At 38.6% G+C, this 19,560-nt stretch overlaps 1 protein-coding gene across 4 annotated transcripts in view; it reads left to right on the forward strand.

Annotated features, from left to right (window-relative positions):
* Positions 1-3,074: 3,074 nt before the first annotated feature.
* Positions 3,075-19,560, forward strand: part of SLC38A9 (solute carrier family 38 member 9) — a 48,419-nt gene continuing 31,933 nt past the window's right edge. The window contains exons 1-7 of one of the 4 annotated variants that reach the window (XM_041470804.1): positions 3,075-3,237; positions 7,910-8,058; positions 16,041-16,173; positions 16,755-16,876; positions 17,021-17,084; positions 17,195-17,288; positions 18,270-18,440. In XM_041470804.1, coding sequence (XP_041326738.1) covers positions 7,955-8,058; positions 16,041-16,173; positions 16,755-16,876; positions 17,021-17,084; positions 17,195-17,288; positions 18,270-18,440 — 688 coding nt within the window. In that variant the 5' untranslated portion in view covers positions 3,075-3,237; positions 7,910-7,954. Of the gene's footprint in view, positions 3,355-5,005; positions 5,027-7,909; positions 8,059-16,040; positions 16,174-16,754; positions 16,877-17,020; positions 17,085-17,194; positions 17,289-18,269; positions 18,441-19,560 lie in introns of those variants that run through there. The other 3 variants (XM_041470805.1, XM_041470806.1, XM_041470807.1) reach the window with 3 other exon arrangements.

The following is a 19,560-nucleotide window of genomic DNA, read 5'->3' on the forward strand; positions in this document are numbered from 1 at the left end:
GAGCATCTCTGTGGGAAGTGTGTTAAGCTGTTCACAAGTTCCCAAAGCAGCACCTGAAACTAGCAGGGAGGCTCATGAGTAAAATATCACCCACTGTGGTAACCATTTTACTTTTTGCCTAAACAAGGAAGCAGAGTAAGCAGCTTTATGAGCCAAAATGGCTTCTGTTTGCTATTGCACTGGAGCTCTGTTTTGGATGGCCAGAAAGAAAAAGAGCAGTGTGTCTGTTCTCCTGAGAAATTTATGGTTAGTGGCAGATGTGCTACTCTGACACATCTAAGCCAAACTGAAAGCTTTCAAATTGTTTCTTCTACTTTCCAGGAACAGGAACCATTCCCTCAGCTTTGCCAGTGTAACTGTATGTTCCTCACTCCATACTCTTTAATAATACTTTTAATAGTAGGCATGGGGAGCTACTATGAATGCAGTCATAGTAGCAGATCTGTAATCCCAGGTGGGTAATCTCAGTTAATTTTAACTACAATCAGATGTCACAGCCTCTAATTAGTAGATAAACTTGGAGAGTTATTTTCTTTCCTTATTCCTTTGACTCTTTGTAGGACACTCTCTACTGCCTCCAGATTACTTTCCACTACATTAGGAGAAGCCAAACTATGACATTTTGTGAATGGGAAGAAATTACATGGTAATGGTAACTAATTTCTTCAACTCAGAAGATTCTTTGGAGAGCTAAATATTTTTTTCCCCCAACAACTGCTAACAATTCAATGTAAACCATGGTGGCAGCGTACAAGTTGCACAAGATGGTTATAGACTACCCTTGAGGTAATTTTACCCAACCAGCCCTACTCAAGCACAGTCACCTGCTTGAGCAAAACCAGAAAAAGTATTATCCAATATATGTAAACAGCATCTTATGTATTACATTCAAGCACAATATGGAGTTGCAACTAACCAGAAAAAACATACAGAAGTATTTCATAAGTACTTGTAAGAATTCACCCCAAGTGTGTGCAACTCCTTAAAGTGAGGAAGAAGAAACCAGCAATGTAATCATCATATTCTTCTCAGAGATAGGCTCCGGATGCTGATAACCTGCTGTAATGTCCCTTCCTCTAACCACTGCCCAAGAATGAAACCAGCAATCTCACAATCCAGAGCTGCAGAAGGGTGACCATAGCACCAAGAACAGGGGAAAGAGGCAAATATATGCATAAACCTCATTATTCTTTCTTTCTGTGTTACAGTGCTGGACTAATAATGATCTGACACATAGAATTTTGGTTATATTTTCAACAAATGATTGCCTTAGTTAAATGGCAGTATACTTTCTCTTTGCCAACAAACAAGATTTTGAGCATAGCATAGTTTCCATAATGTAAATGCTATCCGGATGTATTATCAGTATCTTTCAGAAATAAACCTGAAGTTTTCTCTAACAAAATGCAACACCCGTCCAAGTTTGTTAGCTATGTGACCATGCTCTGTTTCATCAATGGGGAGGGTTATTAATTCATCTACTATAATGTTCCATAATACCTCAATTTTATGAATTTATGCATATTACAATTATAATGGCAAGTGCAGAGTAAAGTATGCTTGAGGCAGTAAAAAGAAGATTCAACATAGCATAAGATGGAAATTTCTTAGAACTGGATTTAATACACCCCTTGTCTTACAGATTTGCCAAGAGCTTCAAAATTAGTTTAGGCTCCCATTTTTCTAGGCCCTGTCCAAGCACGTAGACACTCTTTGCCCAGGAGGTAATGTGTCATCAGAAGAGAAGGCCAGAACACAAACACTGCAGGACAGGGAGCAGGATGAATCTACTTCTTCTAGGCTTATAGTTTTTACAATAAAACACTTTTCCTAAGCATAACTCAAGAACTGTAGTAGGTGACCAAGAATGCAATGAAATACAGATCATCTAGCTGATATAGTATTAACTTATACAAATCTTTCACAGCACAGGACACAGAAGACAGGCCTGCAAGAGCGAGAGTAGAAGCTTGCAAGGTGAAAAAAACAGTTATTTACACACTTCTAGTTTTTTTAATTTACTTTCATAGCACCAGCACATGGTGTTAGCATTGCATTTCAAGTCCTTGTGATAGCAGCTGGGCAGCTGCTTGACTTATCGACCAAAATCTTCTAATGGCCAAAGCCCACAATGTACACTTGGATTCTAAGAGTGCCTCAGATGCTAAAGATGCTGATGAATTTCCTGGGTACAGAAGTAAGAGTTTTGGTCCCAATGAGTTTGTGTAGCTGGATTTCAGGATGATTCGTACTGTTAAGTCTCTGCTGCCTCATTTCCGTCAGCAGTCTGAAATCCAATTACACAGCAATTTTCTTGCAGAACAGTCCTGCAGTCCTGCTGCTAGCTGTACATTATGTTTTAGACTTTACTTGAACAGGAAGTACAGGGGGTGATTTGTGTCTAGCCTTTTTTTGTAATATTGTCACATGGGGAAGCTCTCTTTGCTGTCTTCCTTGCAATTCAGCAGTTTTTCCAAGCATGAACTGTAAATATCCCTAGATTGTGATAATAACCACGTTTTCAGCTATGAAAAGCTTATCTCAACTTGATTTAAGTAGTACCAAATTAAAACAAACAAACAAAGAAACAAACAAAAAACTCAGAAACAACCAAACCAAACCAACCAACCAACCAAAAAAACCTCCAAAAAAGAAAACAAAACAAACCAACCAAGGATTAAAAATAGTGAATTTCTATAATGTATTGCTGGGCATACTGTCACTATTGTTTAGTCTGCTGAGTGTGCTCTGTTCGGTGTGAAACACCTCGCTGAGCAGGTCAGGACGCCCTGGATACATCACTCCATAGCCAATCACGTGAAGACCAGCACGATTTGTCTTGGCAAGGGTCACTTATGGATTTTATCACTATATTGACCGCAAAAGCATGCAAGCAAATGAGTATGTGGGGGGGGTTTTGGTGTTTTGTTTTGTTTTGGTTTTGGTGTGTTTTGTCTGTTTGTTTTGTTGGGTTATTATTATTATTATTATTATTATTATTATTATTATTATTATTATTGCGGGGCGGCTCCGGAGGGCGGGGAGGCGGCGTCGCCGGTCCCGCTCCGTGTCCCACTCCGTGCCCCCACGCCGCCCGCCCGGCTCGGGGGCGCGACCTGCGGGGCGGAGGGGCCGGGCAGGAGCCGCGCCGGCCGCAGGCACTGACCAGCGGCAGGGCACTGACCGGCCACGCCGTGTTCGTGGGAACACGGGCAGATCGTCAGAGCGGGGGCGGAGGTACAGGAACAGCATGGAAGCTTTTCGGGCGGTCCGTGAAGCAGGGAAATGTTTACATCGGTTTTCGCGGGCCTGAGGGAGAACCCGTTAAGTAAAAACAAAAATCGTGTTTAAAATGTAAGTTAGCCTAAGGTGATAGTGTTTCGTTTCTGTAAGTATTTACTGCAGTGCCCACAAATATATACATTATACAAGCTTTGTCAGAGACAAATCTGGTTGAACATGCTGGGTTTTTAAAATTTTACTTAGATTTATCATTTGGCATGACCGTGTACCTGTTCATTCAGTCAGAGCTACACGAAAGCTCAGCAGAGGTTCGGCTTGTATGTTCAAGTCTTTTTTTTCCTCAAAAAGTTGCTAACTTAGGTTGCTTATCCAGTTTTAATCGCCTTTAACCAATGCAGTTGTAGGAGAGTATGGACAAGCTGAGGTGTCTATAAGGCGCCACAAGAGGCGGCATGCTGTCCCCGTTTTAAGGAGCTCTGAATGTATGCTGCTAGTTTAGTGACCAGTACAGCATCCTTCGGTCCCTTCTGACTAAGGATTCACTCCAGGAACTCGGGAACTGTGCTGACCTGTGTTGAACTTCTCGTCTTTCAGTGTAGAGTGTGCTTATTTCTCACATGTGCACAGCCTGCAGCTTACTTGAGTATTATGCCTTCAACTGTATTCATCCTGCTCAGAATTTAAGAGAAGACCGCATTACTCCAAGTGGCACTTTTAAAAAATAATTTCTGTGTTTGAACTAAATACTTTGATTAACAGATTCTGGGATTTAAACCATAAATGTGAGGTGCTTTTTAGAAATAGTGACTTCTAATAAAAAATTAAGTGTAAATACCTCTCAGTGGTCCAGTTGCTGTTTGTACAGCACCATGATGGCATGGAGGAAGCTGTGGGAGTAGTGATCCTCTCAGCCTTTCTCCTGCCTGCTGTGGGAGGTTCTCTGGTAAATACCAGCTAAGCACAGTCCGTGCTTATGGGATGGTTGTGATGATTGACTAACTGAATACAGTTTTGTTCCTGCCGGGGTAAACCTGTTTGCTAGCTCTCTTGCATGGCCTGGGCTGTAATGCTGAATCATCTGTCTCATCTTAAAGCTTTGTCACACACATGTATAACTGAGCCACAGACTTGTTAAATTCACAGTGAAAGCCAACTAATACAGTTTTGCTATCCAGTGCTAACGTCACAGGCTACAGTGAGGCTTCTAAATTTACCATATCCTTGTCTTTACTCCTTCATGCTTTTTAGACTTTGAAACTGGGTTTGGAGAACCTGAAGACAGTGAAAGCAGAAGCTCATAGGTCTGAGTCAGTGAGGATTAATGAAGGTCCAGTCCTCTTTAAGATTACCATCTAAAAGTCATGTGGAGTGTAGCTGAGAATGAGACTGGGGAAAAATAACTTGCACAGAGTTAGGTGTTGCTTCACAGTTTATGACCAGCAACAGGAAACCTGGATTATTAAATTCTGACCCACTTGTTTCCTTTTGCTGCCCTTCTGTTGTAGTGCTTCAGCTTGCGGAACAATAGAATGTTCTGTAGGCATAGATAAGAGAGAGATTAACCTGGTTAATTCTTCTTCATTTTGCTTTTCTGCTTACAGTTGTCCTTTAAACTACTGGCTCCAGCCCCAGCGTTCACGTGTCATAGCTTAATCTGTTTGTAGAGTAGCCAGTTTGCTGGTCATAAGCTTGCTGGTCATGAACTCAATTGTTATCAACAACAGGTACTTAAAAAATAAGCTGTCTTTGCAGACCCAGCTTCTAACTGACCCTAAAGAGTCAAGTGAGTATCAGCTCCACAAGCTTCATCATGCTGTCAAACCAAACTTAGTGTGTGATATATTTTGGAAGGATCATTTTTTTCATGGAATACTGTAAAAATATGGGTTCTTTCTTTACAGCAGTAGTGCAGAAAAAATCAAACTGTGATCACTGTTGTCAACATTTATCAGGCTGACTCGTAAAGAACAAATATTAACATATTGTAAGGAAGGGATGTGCATTTGATGCATGCTTAATCTGCCTCACAAACCATGGCCTGTGGAAGGAAGGGATGTCTATACTGTGGTCTTATGGAAGAGTGTGGCTAAAACCACTGACTATTTGGGATGTGAATTTATTTCAATTTTCAACTCAGGCATTAGGAATTATAATTTTTATCTGCATTTTTGTGGCTAGATCTGAAGTGTAATTTAAGTTCTTAAGAGAGATACAAAATGCAGAACAAGTGAGGGGGATAATGTTTTACACCTAGGTTTGTCTGTTCATCATATGAACACAGGATGTTCAGTTGAGAATAGAATAGAATAGAATAGAGTAGAATAGAATAAGGTAATGGCATATCTTAACTGGAGTCGCAGAGGACTGGGTGGTTGCCTATAGCCGTGTGTGAAATCTCTGGGGCCTGTGTTTTTGCTTCAGAATTATTTAGCTGTTGCAGGAAGTTCATGTGCACCAGGGTAAATTTTAACTGGAAGGGCATCAGCAGGGAGAAAGCAGAAAGCCTAGAGCTGTAGAAAAATAAGAGCAGGCAGTAGAAAAGAAGTGTATAAAAGGGTATCTGTAAAGAGAGTTTGGAGAGGAACAGCATGTCACATGAAAAGAAGTAAAAATATTGGTGTGAACTCTTTGTAAGTAGTGCTTAGTAAAGGTGGGTTGGATAAGCAATTTTGACAGTGTATAGGAGAGACAGAAAATAAAAAGAAAGTGAGGAGCAGAAATCCATTTGCTAAGCATTACCAGAGGAGCAGAGAAGATGAGAGCGTGCTTAGCTGGACCAAAGAGCCAGAAGCAGTATTGCTTGGGTAAGAAGGACTTCAGGGTGAAGAATCAGAAGTGATGTTTTTTAGAAGGCTGGAGTGGCAAAAGAGAGAAAGCAGTAAGTTAAGGGTGGTAAGAGGATCCCTTGGAAAGGGTCTGAAAAAGGTAGAGGAATAAAGCTTTAGGGAGTGTAACAGCAGAAATTAAGTGTAGGAGAAAGAATGCTGTCAGCAAGTGCAAGTAAGTGTCTTAGGATTGCCTTGATTATTAACATTTGCATATTGTATCCTCTCAAAGAGCTAAAGTGACCAAGATACAATCATTTCTTTAAACTCAAAATCATGCCTTTAAATTTAATAACTGTTCAAATCCCTTGTTGTGGATGTTGAAACTGCAAGGAATCTGTCAGCACTGCAAGATTAAATGGCTTCTATGGCACTATGCCCTCCCTTGTGCAGGCATGCAGGCATACAGATTACAACCCCCAAACTCAACACTGATGTGGGTTTAAAGCAAAAGACAGAATGGCTAATTTTCATCCATGTCAGTCCTCCTTGTCCAGTTCAGTGTGGGATTGCATAAATGCAATTGAGCTGTCAAAGCAGGACTTGAACTTTCAGTGCAATTTTCATAAACTGAGTCCTGTACTGATCCTCTGCCCTTGAGAAGAGAGAGCTATTACCTTTGTCTGTTTTCTAAAAAGTGCTTCCTTGGCAGGTTGAGCCAGTCTTAATGCTTCTGCAGTTCCTGCCACGTTGTCTATCAGTGTTTTCCTGTGCATCCTTCAGCAGTTTTTCAATCCAGGAGAGTAGATGTAGTAACTTTCATTTTTCATCCTCTCCTTCAGATTCTGTTTTGTTTTGTTTTGATTTTTTGGCAGGGGTATTGGCAGATAAGCTAATGGAAGAGGATTGACAGTGTGTATCTAGGAAGGGATAAAACTGTGTCTGCTTAACTTGGGTTGGTGTGATTTCTGAGGTTGGGCCTTTATGGTGTATTTCCATGAGGATGCAGAAGGATCATACACACCTTATTCTTTCTATCTTCCATTGCCATTCCGGGTTTCAAACAGCCAGCACTACCCTTCCTTGCCTTGTGCCAGCTCTGGTTGTCATCTGTCTTTCCATCAGCCTAACATTTTAAAGCATTCTGAAATGATGGAAGAACAGATACTTCTACCATTGCTGTTTGAAAGTGTCCTGGCTTCTGACATTTTTGTTTGAAGGAGTCCTGCCTGAGGAGATAGCAGAAATGAGTGCTGTTAAGCCATTGTTTTTGTTCAGCTGCACACAAGACCACAGAAAGTTCCATGTGAGGCCTTTAATTGAAACTGAGTAGAAATCCATTAGTTTAAAAAGTTGTCTGCTCCCCACTCTGCCAGGAATGGTTTAAATCCATATAATAGTTGTTATTAATGCATTATTAAACCATTTATTACCTTTCATTCAAAAGACCTGGACCCAGTAGACTGCAATGATCTGATCCTTATTATGGGAAATGTACTGGAACTGGAATAAACTGCATATGTGTCTGCTGCAAAGTTTGAAGTAATTTAGTGAAACAGTAGGCTCTTATAACTGATAGATTGTTCTCAGCAGTACCATTGCACATTAGAAATACAGCTCCTTTAGAAATTTATATTTAATTTATACTGCCTTGTTGTGGTGCTGAAAGAGATTTAGGGCTGGATAGCGTGTTTTAAAAAAATACTGTCCCCACCATATATGTGTCATGATATTTGCATTATGGAATAAGAATTCTCAAGTGTCATCTTGAAGTTATTTACTGTTGCTTTTCAGCCCAGGAACTTCTGAAACCGTGGGACTGTACCACTGTTAAATTCATAGGAGGGACATAGTTTTGCTTAATTCAGTGAACTTACTTCTTTTTTGTTCCTTTTCTTCAGGCTAGTGTAACTGACAGAATCTAAAAGGAGACATATTCACCAAATATGGAAGAGGATATCAAACCTATCTTGGTTCCTGTGGGAGGTGATGAAAGCAATTATGGAATCATGAATATACAGTTTAATCCAGAAGACTATAAGTGCAAAAGGTATGAGGAAAGATGAACCTACAGAATTATTGTGAGGCAAAGAGTTGTTTAATCTTTGCTTTTGGCAACAGAATCCTACAAAAACAGAAGATGAAAATTTGGAAGCCAGGATCTCTGTACAAACAGTTCCTACTTTGTCACTATATGATAGTATTTTATTTCCAAGCACGGGGAACAGCTGTTTTTACTATGTTTTGTTTATAAGGGTATGGTTTTTCTGTTGCCATCATTTCAGAGAGAGTTCTCCATTAAGAACTCATCATGAGGCTTTTAAAGTGATCTTCAAACACTGTGAATGTGTGTGTATAGTGGAGCATGATTTTTTTGTTTATTTAGAACAGCTAACTGAAATGTTGAGCCTATGCAAGCAAGTTTGCCTGATGTTGCTGTCAGTATGTGTAGATGGTTCTATATGCATTCTGCAGGTGATGCTGGAAAAATACATTATTTGGTAGTACTAAGTGAGCTGACTGACCTTTACTGCCTTTTAAGAAAAACAGTGTAGTGCTTTCTGTGAGTGAGCAAATGTGAAAAATTCGTCAGTCCAGCCTTATTACTGTGCCTTCAAAAATAATAACTCTGGCTAAGTTGCTATTTTACATGTTTTCTTAAGAGTTTAACAGAGGGGTTTGGAATGAGAGACTTCCTCTGCTGCAGTTAAGATTTTTGTGGGCTGGTTGTGGAACCAAAACTGAGATCAGAGTGGGACCTGCCCTCCTCATACTAGCTGAAGGCTTCAGCTTTGCATTTTTAGATGAAGGAATAGCACTGTAGCACCTCTTGGACCAGTTCATGGTTGATTTTTTCCTATTTGCATCCATTATATTTCAGTAAAGCAGTTTTCCTAAAAGAACTGAAGATGGCACTGTTGCATACAAATCCTGTTGACAGAGGCCGCTTCAGCAAGAAGAGTTCTTGAGGGTACTGCTTTGATGCTATCAGCCTCCAGCTTTGGAAAGCTGTGAGAGCCTAGATACATCCTCTTCTCTGCAAGTAAAGAAAGGAGGATAAGGGTCTAAGTGAATCCAGGGGAACAAAGTGAGCACAGGTCTAGAAGCATACAGAATTGCCTTTATAAAGGCTAGGATGTGGTAGAGTACTTGCAGATGACAAAGGCACCTGTGAATGAATGTAAATGAAATCTTTCTCTTTTTGTGGAGTATCTGATCCCTTCAAGACTGATAATTTGTAGGTATGGTTTTTGGGAGCAACTTGCTTTGGAGGAAGTATGTGTTCTTGAGGAGCAGTGGGTTTCGGTTGTTGTGGTAATGCAGTAGCAATAGGAAAGGTTTTTTGAAACACCTAAATGCTAAGACTCACTTTTCTAAGTGAGGTTGGGTATTGTTATCGTATTGTAGGGTTGGGTTTTTACCCTGTGATTTCTCAAGTCTGGCGACTTGACTTCATAAAAGTTCATAGCCTATGGCATTTGATTCCCTCACTGAAAGCAGAAGTGTGTACTTGGATCTGGAGACTCAACTTTATAAAAGGTCTTAGCCTGTGGCATTTGGTTCCCTTACTAAAAGCAGAATTGTGTACTTGGATTGTGTGCCACATTCACGGCCTCCAGTTCTGCAGATCTGCCTAAATGTCCTTACTGCTCCTCTCTTGAATTCTTTCTCCCATTTTCCACGACCTAGCCTTTTTGCCTTCCAGGTATGCAGAGGCACAAGGATGAAGGGCAGGTGGCCTGGGATATCAGAAAAAGGCCTGGAAACAGTAGAGGAGTCAAACATGCTTGAACTCCACTTCTGTATTCCACTAGAATAGTCAGCCCTCACACTTCAAAAGAAGAAATAAGGAAGAAGAGGCAATTGGACTCTGTGTCAGTCGTGGTCAGAGCAAGTGGACAGTTTGAAGGGCTTCTTCATTAAACCTTCAGGGAATAGTGGCTCCTGGGAAGGAGAATTGTTAGGCATTAAAGTATCCAACAGTAAAAATGCAGTAGTACAATGCAGTGTGTTTTTGCTCTTTGTTCCTGTTTTTTACCTTGGTGTGCAGAAACTGTGTCCCAAGTGAATGCTTGGTAGCTTTGCTTTGATTGAGATAGCTCTTCATATGTTGTGTGTGATTTGTAGTAATTACTGTTTGTCTGTCTTAGTGCTGTTCTATACTTTTGTTTGGATTGTTTGACGTTTGAGGAATTTGCATAGTTATCTGGTTTTCTTAACAGCTTGGAGGATTTGGGATTTTTGAAAGGAATGCTTTTCAGTGTTTACATAAGAACAATAAGCTGATTGGTTTTTAAGAGTTGTAAATTACAGTACTACTTGTGTAGTATTGTTTTGCTAATTTGAGGGAAATATAAAGCCACTTTTAATCCTTTTAAAGAGAATGTTATTGCTCTTCTCTCTTCACCGTATTCAGTGTATTTTTCCCATTTTGTAGCTCCCTTTAAAAACTAGAATATCGTTCCTCTATTGGCTTATTGGTGATTATTTTGTGGAAAAGAGGGTGTTTCTTGTTTTCTTCAAACTGCTTTTTAAATCTGTTCAATGTCAACAGATACGGCAGTTGTCAGTCAGGAATACTTGAACCTTCAAAGAAGCAATTGATGTTTGTGCTGGTTCTTTTGCATATCAAAAAAACTTGACAATGCCTCCTGCTAAAGAGGGATCAAACCTTCCAGCTTTTTTCCTACTCTTTTTGAAGGCCCACAGGTTCCCAGAATGTAGGAGGCATCAGTAAGTGAAATTAAACAGCTGTAAATTAAACAGTGTCTGTAGACGGCAGTCAGAGAAGCCTTTTTAATGCAAAAGTGGTTGATTCCCTTTATTTTCAAAGTTCTTTTAATTTAGGAGAAGGTCGGCAACCTGTGCAAATCTGTCCTTTCTGCCTTCATTGTACCTTTACCACTCCACACCAACGTGATCATTTCATACCATTGCTTGCTTTCCCTATTTTTCACTGGTTTGCTATTTTGCCAACATTTTTGTGAATTCCTAGTATTGCTTCTTACTAATTGAAAAGAATTGTGACCTTAGTGAAGAACCTTCATATTTCTTGATACGTGATGAGTAAAATAGCTTTTGTCTTTTACAGAGAAGAGGAGTAGTGATTGAAGTGTGTAGTGTGGTAAAGCTTGTGATTCCTAATTTGTTAAAATGTGCAAGCAATGACATTATGCTTCAAAAAAGTTATTTTAGTTCTGCATCCAGCATTTTAAGAAATTTGTGTGATCATGCTGTAGTTACTATAATGGTGATATAAATGCAGAAAAATGTAGGTAAAGTGTATTGCGAAGAGAATAAAGATCTTACAAAATAACTGTAAGCACACTTTAAAGTATGTAAATTCTCACAGTAAATTTCAGTAAATTCAGAGAGCTTAGAAAGTAAAATCCAAATCACTTGTGGAATTCTTTGATACAGATTTCCTTAAGAGAAGCACACTGATATCTATAATCAGAGAGGATCCTGAGTTGAAACAGGACCACAGGGATCCTCATGTCCAACTCCTGGCCTTTCACAGGAGATCCCCAAGAACCAGATCATGTACCTGAGACTGTTGTCCAAATGCTTCTTGAATTCTGACAGGCTAGGTACCATGGCCAGTTCCCTGGAGAGCCTGTTCCAGTGCCTGGTGTTCCTATCCAGATACGTAGTTGCCAATTATGAAATACCTGTTCTTATTGCTTCTCCTTTCCTTAATTTCCAATACAATGAATCAGTTTTACTGATTTGTCTTGTGCCATTTGCAGCATTCCTATAATAATTTGTTAACTCAGTAAGGCAATAAAGCTATAGGAATTTTGTGGCTTTATTTCTCTCTACAATCCTATCACATCCCTAAAAAGTAAATTATTGATGTGGGGTGTCAAAGAAATCTCTGCAGTAAGATAAAGTGGCTCCTTGTGGTGTGTTTGGAGGAAAGAAATAGTAAAGCATTCTGTAAAGAAGGTTTTTCATATTTGTTTAAAAATTAAGAGCTTGTCTAAAGTCATTAATGCTGTCCTGTAGAGCTGAAAGACATAATGGTACAAAAAAACTATTACAATAGCTGAATACTTACCATGTTTTTGATCATATCTCAAGAACCAGTTGTTTGATGTTTAAAAATACTTCAGCAAAGGTACTTGAAAAGCAGTATTATTTGGTCTGAAAGTTCTTGAGGTATGTATTAGTCTTACTCTTTCATTGCCCTACAAGATGTAGTACATTGCTGATAATTACATAAGATGAATGTAGCACCCTTATACAAAATTTTACATAGTTGGCCAGTGTTATTGTTACGCTGTTCTGTCTAGCCCTCCAAATCCAGCACTTGAACTGTGCTTATCACAAGGGAACAGTATTAATCATGAGCCACTCTTTTCATTTTCTTTGCTCGCAGAATTGCTACTGAAGTTAAAAATGTGAGGAAGGTTTGACCGAAGCACTCTTCTTTCTTTTCCTGGACCAGCTCTAGCAAATTATTATTAACTGTCCCTTTGTGTGAGCAAGAAAAGATGAATGCAGCCGTAGGTTTTCTGGGAATGGTTTCTGAAAAATACACCTGCTGGGTGTAATGTATGGAAGATGTGGACCTCCTGCATGAGGTCCTGCAAGTTGTCCATTTTCATGGTCCTGTGGAAGACAGCTCTGTTTTACTGGTGTGTTTGCCCTGGTAAAAGGGCGCTGTTTTTCTGGCTAGCTGCTGAAACAGTAATTGTAATTGTGTCTTTCTGTGTGTATGAAATTCAAGGGCCTTTATAGTTTATCTCAGTACATGGAAATTGTCTGCATTGTTTCACATCATAATCACAGCCATGTAATCTCTCCCATTCCCCCTGATCACATTGTCCAACTTTTCATTGTCCATTCTTTTCATAAGCATTTTGCCACGTGAGAGATAGTATATAATTGCCTGTATAAATCAGATTTTTAATAGGAATGGGTTGTACCTGCTAATACTTGCATGTGCTTGCTAATACTTGCTAGTGCTTGCCTGCTAGACATAAGGTCCCTAAACAGAGTTTTTCAAAATATATCCCAAATTGCATCCTACCTGCTTTGGGCTTTGAAAATCTCAGTCTTCGCTGGGAGCACTACCTTGACCTTGATCATGAACAGGATGCTACCCTCTCCTAGTGGAGGTCAGGGTAGGTAAGTATCAGGCCTCCCAGCCTGCTCACACAGCTTCTAAGTCAGATTGATGTTTCCAAAGAGATATGCAAATGACAAAAAATTGATTGGTGGTCAGTATGTTTTAGCAGTCACTTGCTCAGCAGGGCTAGTGGTGCAGTGGTACCCTGGAAGAAATAAAATTAAGTGGTGCTTTACATAATTTTCATTCTCAACAGGTGCACAGTAGCAGGGATCAAGAGGGGAAGTAGCCCATGTACTGGCAACAATAAACATACACATTCCTCTAATCAGGACGCAGAAGCAATAGGTACATACAATTTCATAGGGATTGTTTAATTTGATTTTCTTTTCCTCACCCATAGATTAGATTCTGGATCATACCCTTTTGTTTTGTGCTAGACCATAAATTGTTTGTTTAATCCAGATTCTGTTCATAATTCTAAAGAAGATGAAATGTCTTTCTTTAAACAATTTCTTACCTACAGATAGGTTTTTACTATACATAATTTATTTTCTTTATATTTGTTTGGTCATTGACAACACTGCTTTCCCCACAAAATAGGATGTTGTATGCATGTTTTCTTTTACTTTAGTTTTAAAATCATCCTTGGATTTCACCTGCATTGCTTTAGAAAATAATCTCTGATTGTCTTTCACTCTGGAAGAATTTTCTTTGACATCCATGCTAGCAATTGTTGAACACCATTTTGAAAGAAATCTTTGTCACAGATCTGCCTACTCACTTTTTACCAAAATGTGGATTTGTCTCACTGTAACCTTTCCACAGTTGCAGTGGAAGTTCATTGGGATGTACTAATGATATTAAGTGGAGATGAGGAAAGAGAGAAAGGTCTTCACACTATGCAGTTGTTGTATAATTAGCAAAACACATACGTATAAGTGTTCTAAATATACTGCATGTCAGCAATCCAAAAAGAAAATGGCAAAGAGCTGACTGGAGGTGGGGCAGCATTTAAACAAGTTTATACAAGTTACTGTTCCTGTTTTCATGACTGCAGTCTTTATTTTACAGGTCTTCTAATGAAATATTTTTTAGCTGTGTCCAGTGGTTTGCTCAACCTAATAAATTTTAAGCTAAAATGAGTAAAGTCCTTTGGAACTGAAAGTCCATGAGTATTTTTGTATATTACCTACATGTGGAGTCAGTTAGCCCCATGAGCCTGTGTTTTGAGTAGTAAAGCTATTGCTTAAAATTTGTTTCTGTTAAATTGAGATATCTTTCTAAATTGTTTATAAGAACACCACGAAAGTGCACACATAAAACACATATTTCCCCCATTATGTCATAATCATAGGAAGAAGAGTCAATTGAGAATGTTTTAAAAATTTAAAAGTGTTCATTTTCATTTCAGTAAGTAGGAGACAACTTAGCAAATCTAAGCCATTTTTTTCCATAGTGAAGGAATATGTAAGAATTAATTAAGTATAAGATAAAAGAAAGAATGAATGTGGGGAGATGGAAGTTTGTGTTCTCTATTTTCCCCTCTTGTGAGTCAGGTTTTCTTACTTTCATAGATACTCCCATCTACTGTCTCCCCTTAAGTACACAGGAATAGGAATCTGTCTTCCTCTCTTACAAAGACAGAGCAAAGAACTTCAGAACTGTCTTTCTTATCTTCCTTACAGATAACATGTGGTGTCATAGTACAAATGCATAAATGATTCATTGGGAAAAAGAATGGAAACTTCTTTATGGATGATATTGAGAGCTGGGGTTGGAGGGGCTGCCCAAATTCCATTGTAGCGTGAAACAGAAATGGGTATTGAAAAGCAGTAAATTCAAATAGATTTTGCTCATATTACAGAATAAATGGCATGGCTTTATTGCTGACCTAGTTTCTGTTGTTAGCAGTTGGAAGCTTGTTGTGATCTCTGCTTCTCTGTGCTTTTGAGTGGTTTAAACATCAACCTGGAAGAGGAAGATTGGAAAGCCGTTGTGGTAGTTTTAGAAATTAAATTACTGCTGAAAGAAAAAAAAAAGCTGATGTATTAAGGCTTAGAGGACAGCAGTGTCCTATGTCTCGTTTGAGAAATTAGCCTCTCAGTGCTAGGAGTCAATGTTGTTTTTATGCAAGAGCATAATATGGAAGTAAATTATACTAGAGTTAGAAAAAGAATCTGAGCAATATCATGATTTGGACACATTTGTCTGGTAGTGCTCCTTGCATGAAGGTGTATGGTGATGTAACTTTAGGAGCAGCTTTCACTGTGCATGCTCTGTACCTCTGTGTGCAGAGAACATGAGGGGCATGTGCTGTTCCTGTTTTCTCCTTCAGCAGCCGTGACTGTGCCTGCAGTCTGACTCTGGTGCAGTAGAGGAAAGGGAGACACAGTGCATTCCTCGTTGCCTTGACTTAAAAATATATATGAGCACATGGACTTATTTGGGCCTGGTTCCTTCCCCACTAAACACAATTCCATATGGTGTTTTCAGCTAGATTAGTAGTTCCTAATCTTTTCATATGTGGTCATCACTGCCACCACTCATTCCTGTTTCTCTGGTTCTGCATTCTCATGCTTTCTGTTTCTACCTCTGTTTCTCATCACTAGTTCTGGCAACACCAGTTATAAGCACTAATATATGAGCTTGCCCAAGCTCATTAACATGTATTTCTGTGTGTGATTTGTTGTTGAAAACTAACAGCTGGATATTAGGTCTGATGTTAAGTTGCTCCACAGAATCTGGGCTGGAGGCCATTTTAATATGGATATAAACTCACAGTTCTTTCACAGATGGCAGCTTCCCTCAATGGCATTGATGGATATTTTTTCATTTGCCTTGTGTCAATGAATGGCAAAACCATCCTGAGTATTGCTGAGTTGTTCTCTGAGTTGTATCTTGTGTTCCATGATTTTAAGGGTTTTCCTTTCTTCCCTTTTTTCCCCCTCCTTTAGACCATTTCATGTGGAGCCCACAAACATAGTCAGTGTGAATGATGACATGCAAAGAGTCACTGATGAAGCTTCAGCAATGAATAAGCGGATTCATTACTATAGCAGGCTCACATCCCCTGCAGACAGAGCATTGGTAAGGCAAAGACAGCCTCATTACTGGGTGGCCTCTGACATGTTGGGTCTTACACAGCCTTCATTTATATAAGCAGCAGAAATAATGTTTGGGGGAAAATTGTTCTGCAGTTTGCTTTGAATCAAGTATGTGGTAGCTGAGTGCCTTCAAGAGGTTTTGTTTTATCACAAGTTGTTATTTACTTCTTGTGCAATGACTTCACCATTAAAAGAAAATATACAAACAGCATTACTTTTATAACAGTGATCCAGGCTGCCCAGTTTTCTCCCATCTATAAGATTAAAGCAGTGGTCAGCTGCGGTAACTGCTCTGTTGAGCTAGCAGGTCTGTTCATAGTGTATTTACACACATTTTGTAGAAGAAAAATGCATTTTTCTAGCTATCTAGCTAGAAATTCTGTCAACTGTTTGCTGGGCTTTTCCCCCCAGGAAGAGAATTAGCATAGTACAACCTTCTCTTTCTATTTTTTTTTTTTTTTAAATTGTAATTTCCTGTGACTTACAGTAGTTGACTTGCTGTGTTTGGGACAATTAGTTACACTGACGTTACTAATACATCTTGGTTTTTTATCCATTTATTAGATTGCTCCTGATCATGTCCTCCCAGCTCCTGATGAAATCTATGTGTACAGTCCATTAGGAACTGCTTTCAAAGTTGACAGTTGCACAGATGGCTATGGTAAAAACTCCAGTCTAGTGACAATGTATGTTAAACACCTTGCTATATAATAGCCATAAAATGCATGATTATTGAATGTTCTGTATTAATAACATAACTGTTGTTAACTAAGACAAGCATGTGAAATAAGAATGGTTCTTAAAATATTCACTGGATTTTTTCTTCCTAGATTTATGATATGGAATACCATGATGGGTACATCCATATTAAGTATACCATGGGGAATAAAACAGGTAAACTATGAAGAATATATGCATATGAAAATGGTTTTGGCAACCTGGCTTACTCTTCGTTTTGTAGTATATTCATAAATCAAATGAACTGTATTTCTCCCTCTTAACAGGCAGGCTTCACTTCTGGAATTGTTCTCATCTTACTGATGGGCATTTTGACTCTTTATTGCTGTTACAGAGTTGTGAAATCACGGCAAATGATACGTAAGAAATCCAAAGCTGCATCATGCAAATACTTTAAGTGTGAAATACCAATATGTATTAGATTCTGTTTGTATGTGTCTTTACTATATGTTAGACCTGACCTGTAAATAAAGGCTGTTCTATGAATATCTCTATTTTTGTAGTCTGTGTCTAAGCTCTGTGTGCTAAATGACTGTCTTCCCTTATTAGATATTCCTTCAGTTTCTTGGGACCTGGGTATTATAGCCAAACACAATCTCTTCTCAAGCAGGGTTTCAGATGTTCACTTACTAAGTTTCTGGGGACTTTGGGAGTTAGAGGCATCTTTTCTCCATAAGCACTGTCCAGTTCTCTACACGTCTGATAACTTGCACAGTGGAGCAGCATGGACTGTAGCTGTATCTCCTTGTGTTGTGTGCCTGTATTACCCTAATATTTGTGTGTATTCTGTGTTGAAAGCCCTGTAAGTACTATCAGCAGCTGAAGCAGTCACTGACAGCGGCTCTAATTAGAATGTACTTTTATTGTTCAAAACTCACCTTGGGGCTCTTCTTTGGTTGGTGCTTTTGTGCATAAACTAACATCTCACTTGCTCAAATAAAGGCCATTAAGACCTTTGTCAGTTTGTGACTGAACTAATTTCAGAGCAGAGGAATAGGTTGAGGAATAGTTCATAGTCTGGCCTACTTTGCCATAACTTCTGCAAAAGGCTTTAGCTGCAAATGCATAGTGGCATTTTTGCCATGTCTTATTTCAGTGCTTCTGAAAGTATTCAAAAGTAGTAGTATGGGCCCAATAAAAGTGTCTACTTCGGGCTTCTTCATTCAAACATTTAATGAGTGCTATATTTTAAAGTTACTTGCAATTTTCTTTGTACTTGAAAGCACCGTGAATGTGTGTCAGAATATTCTTAAAAAAACCCACATTTTGTCCTGAATAGTTCTACTGACTCTAGTGTAATATTTTGTTTAGATATATTTTTGGTTTTTGTGTCTTTTTCAGCTTTAACTGATACCTCAAACTGGGAATTCCCAGATGTTTGCAAATATTATTTTGGATCCTTTGGTCAATGGTCAAGCCTCTTATTTTCTATGGTATCACTTGTTGGAGCTATGGTTGTTTATTGGGTACTGATGTCCAACTTTCTGTTCAACACAGGGAAATTTATATACAGTAAGTATACATTCTTGTTTAAGTTTTACAGCAATCCTTTGTAAAGATCAAGACTGCCTTATACTGAAAAAGGATTGTCCATTTTACATAATCTTGTTTTTCCTGCTACATTGTGTGAAAAATCAATTAGAATAAGTAACTGTGTGTGGTGTTACAGGCAAAGTCCTCTGTGTTGTCAAAGCCACTTTTTCAATTTCTCTCTCAAAGTGTAGTTTTCTTGGTATAGTTTAAACAACCTAAACCTGGCTGCTTGTTTCCACTGTATTTTCACTCCCCCTTTGTTTGTGTGGGTGTAACTATTTGAACAGCCATGTAACAGGCTAGACTGTTAAATGATTCAGGATAATGAAAAAAAACACAGTTCCATTATAGATTTCAACAAACACACTTAAAATATTGCCATATAGGAAGTTTTTGCAAGTGTCCATTAGGAAGCAGTGAACGCTATTGAAGTAAAAGTGATTCTTAGTGTGGCATTGCTACAAAATAGAACACATTGGGTTTTTATTCCCTGGTACTTGCACAGGCACACAAGCATTTGTGTGTGTAATCAGTGTAGAATTGTGGGAATTGATGATGGAATTGAGAGCTTTGAAAATCTGACTCATTGAGTAGCTTGACTTGTTGAGTAAGTTGACTAAGATTTAAAATATTCTGTTTTGAGGGTTATCTCTGAGGCAAATAACAGCACAGACAGTTAAGCCTGTTAAACAGTGTTTAATTAGAATTCCCGCTATCCCTATAGGACGTACTTTACCATATTGGTTAATGACTGATGAATTTTATAGCTGACCTAATTTATATGTTGTTACAGACATTTATTTTAGACTTTGGGGTTTTTTTTTTAAAGTTTAACACTTTAAACTTAAAATATTCTAAATTAAATAATGACAGTTCTGATAAATGGCATTATTATTATAAATGGCATAAATAAAACTTAAAATGGTGAAAAGATCTTATTTTCTAGGAAAAAGTCCTGCTTTTCCATAGGACTGGCATGTTACTTTATCCCTTACCTATATTTGTTTGGAGTTCTTAATTAAGTTGTACAGTCTGAGATCACTAGCTTCTTGTCCTAACTTTCATACTTAATTACTAGGTAATAAAATGGATAATAGGA

This window comes from Pyrgilauda ruficollis, unplaced genomic scaffold (assembly GCF_017590135.1).
Source record: "Pyrgilauda ruficollis isolate IOZ18807 unplaced genomic scaffold, ASM1759013v1 scaffold25, whole genome shotgun sequence".
Classification (NCBI taxonomy): Eukaryota; Metazoa; Chordata; class Aves; order Passeriformes; family Passeridae; genus Pyrgilauda; species Pyrgilauda ruficollis.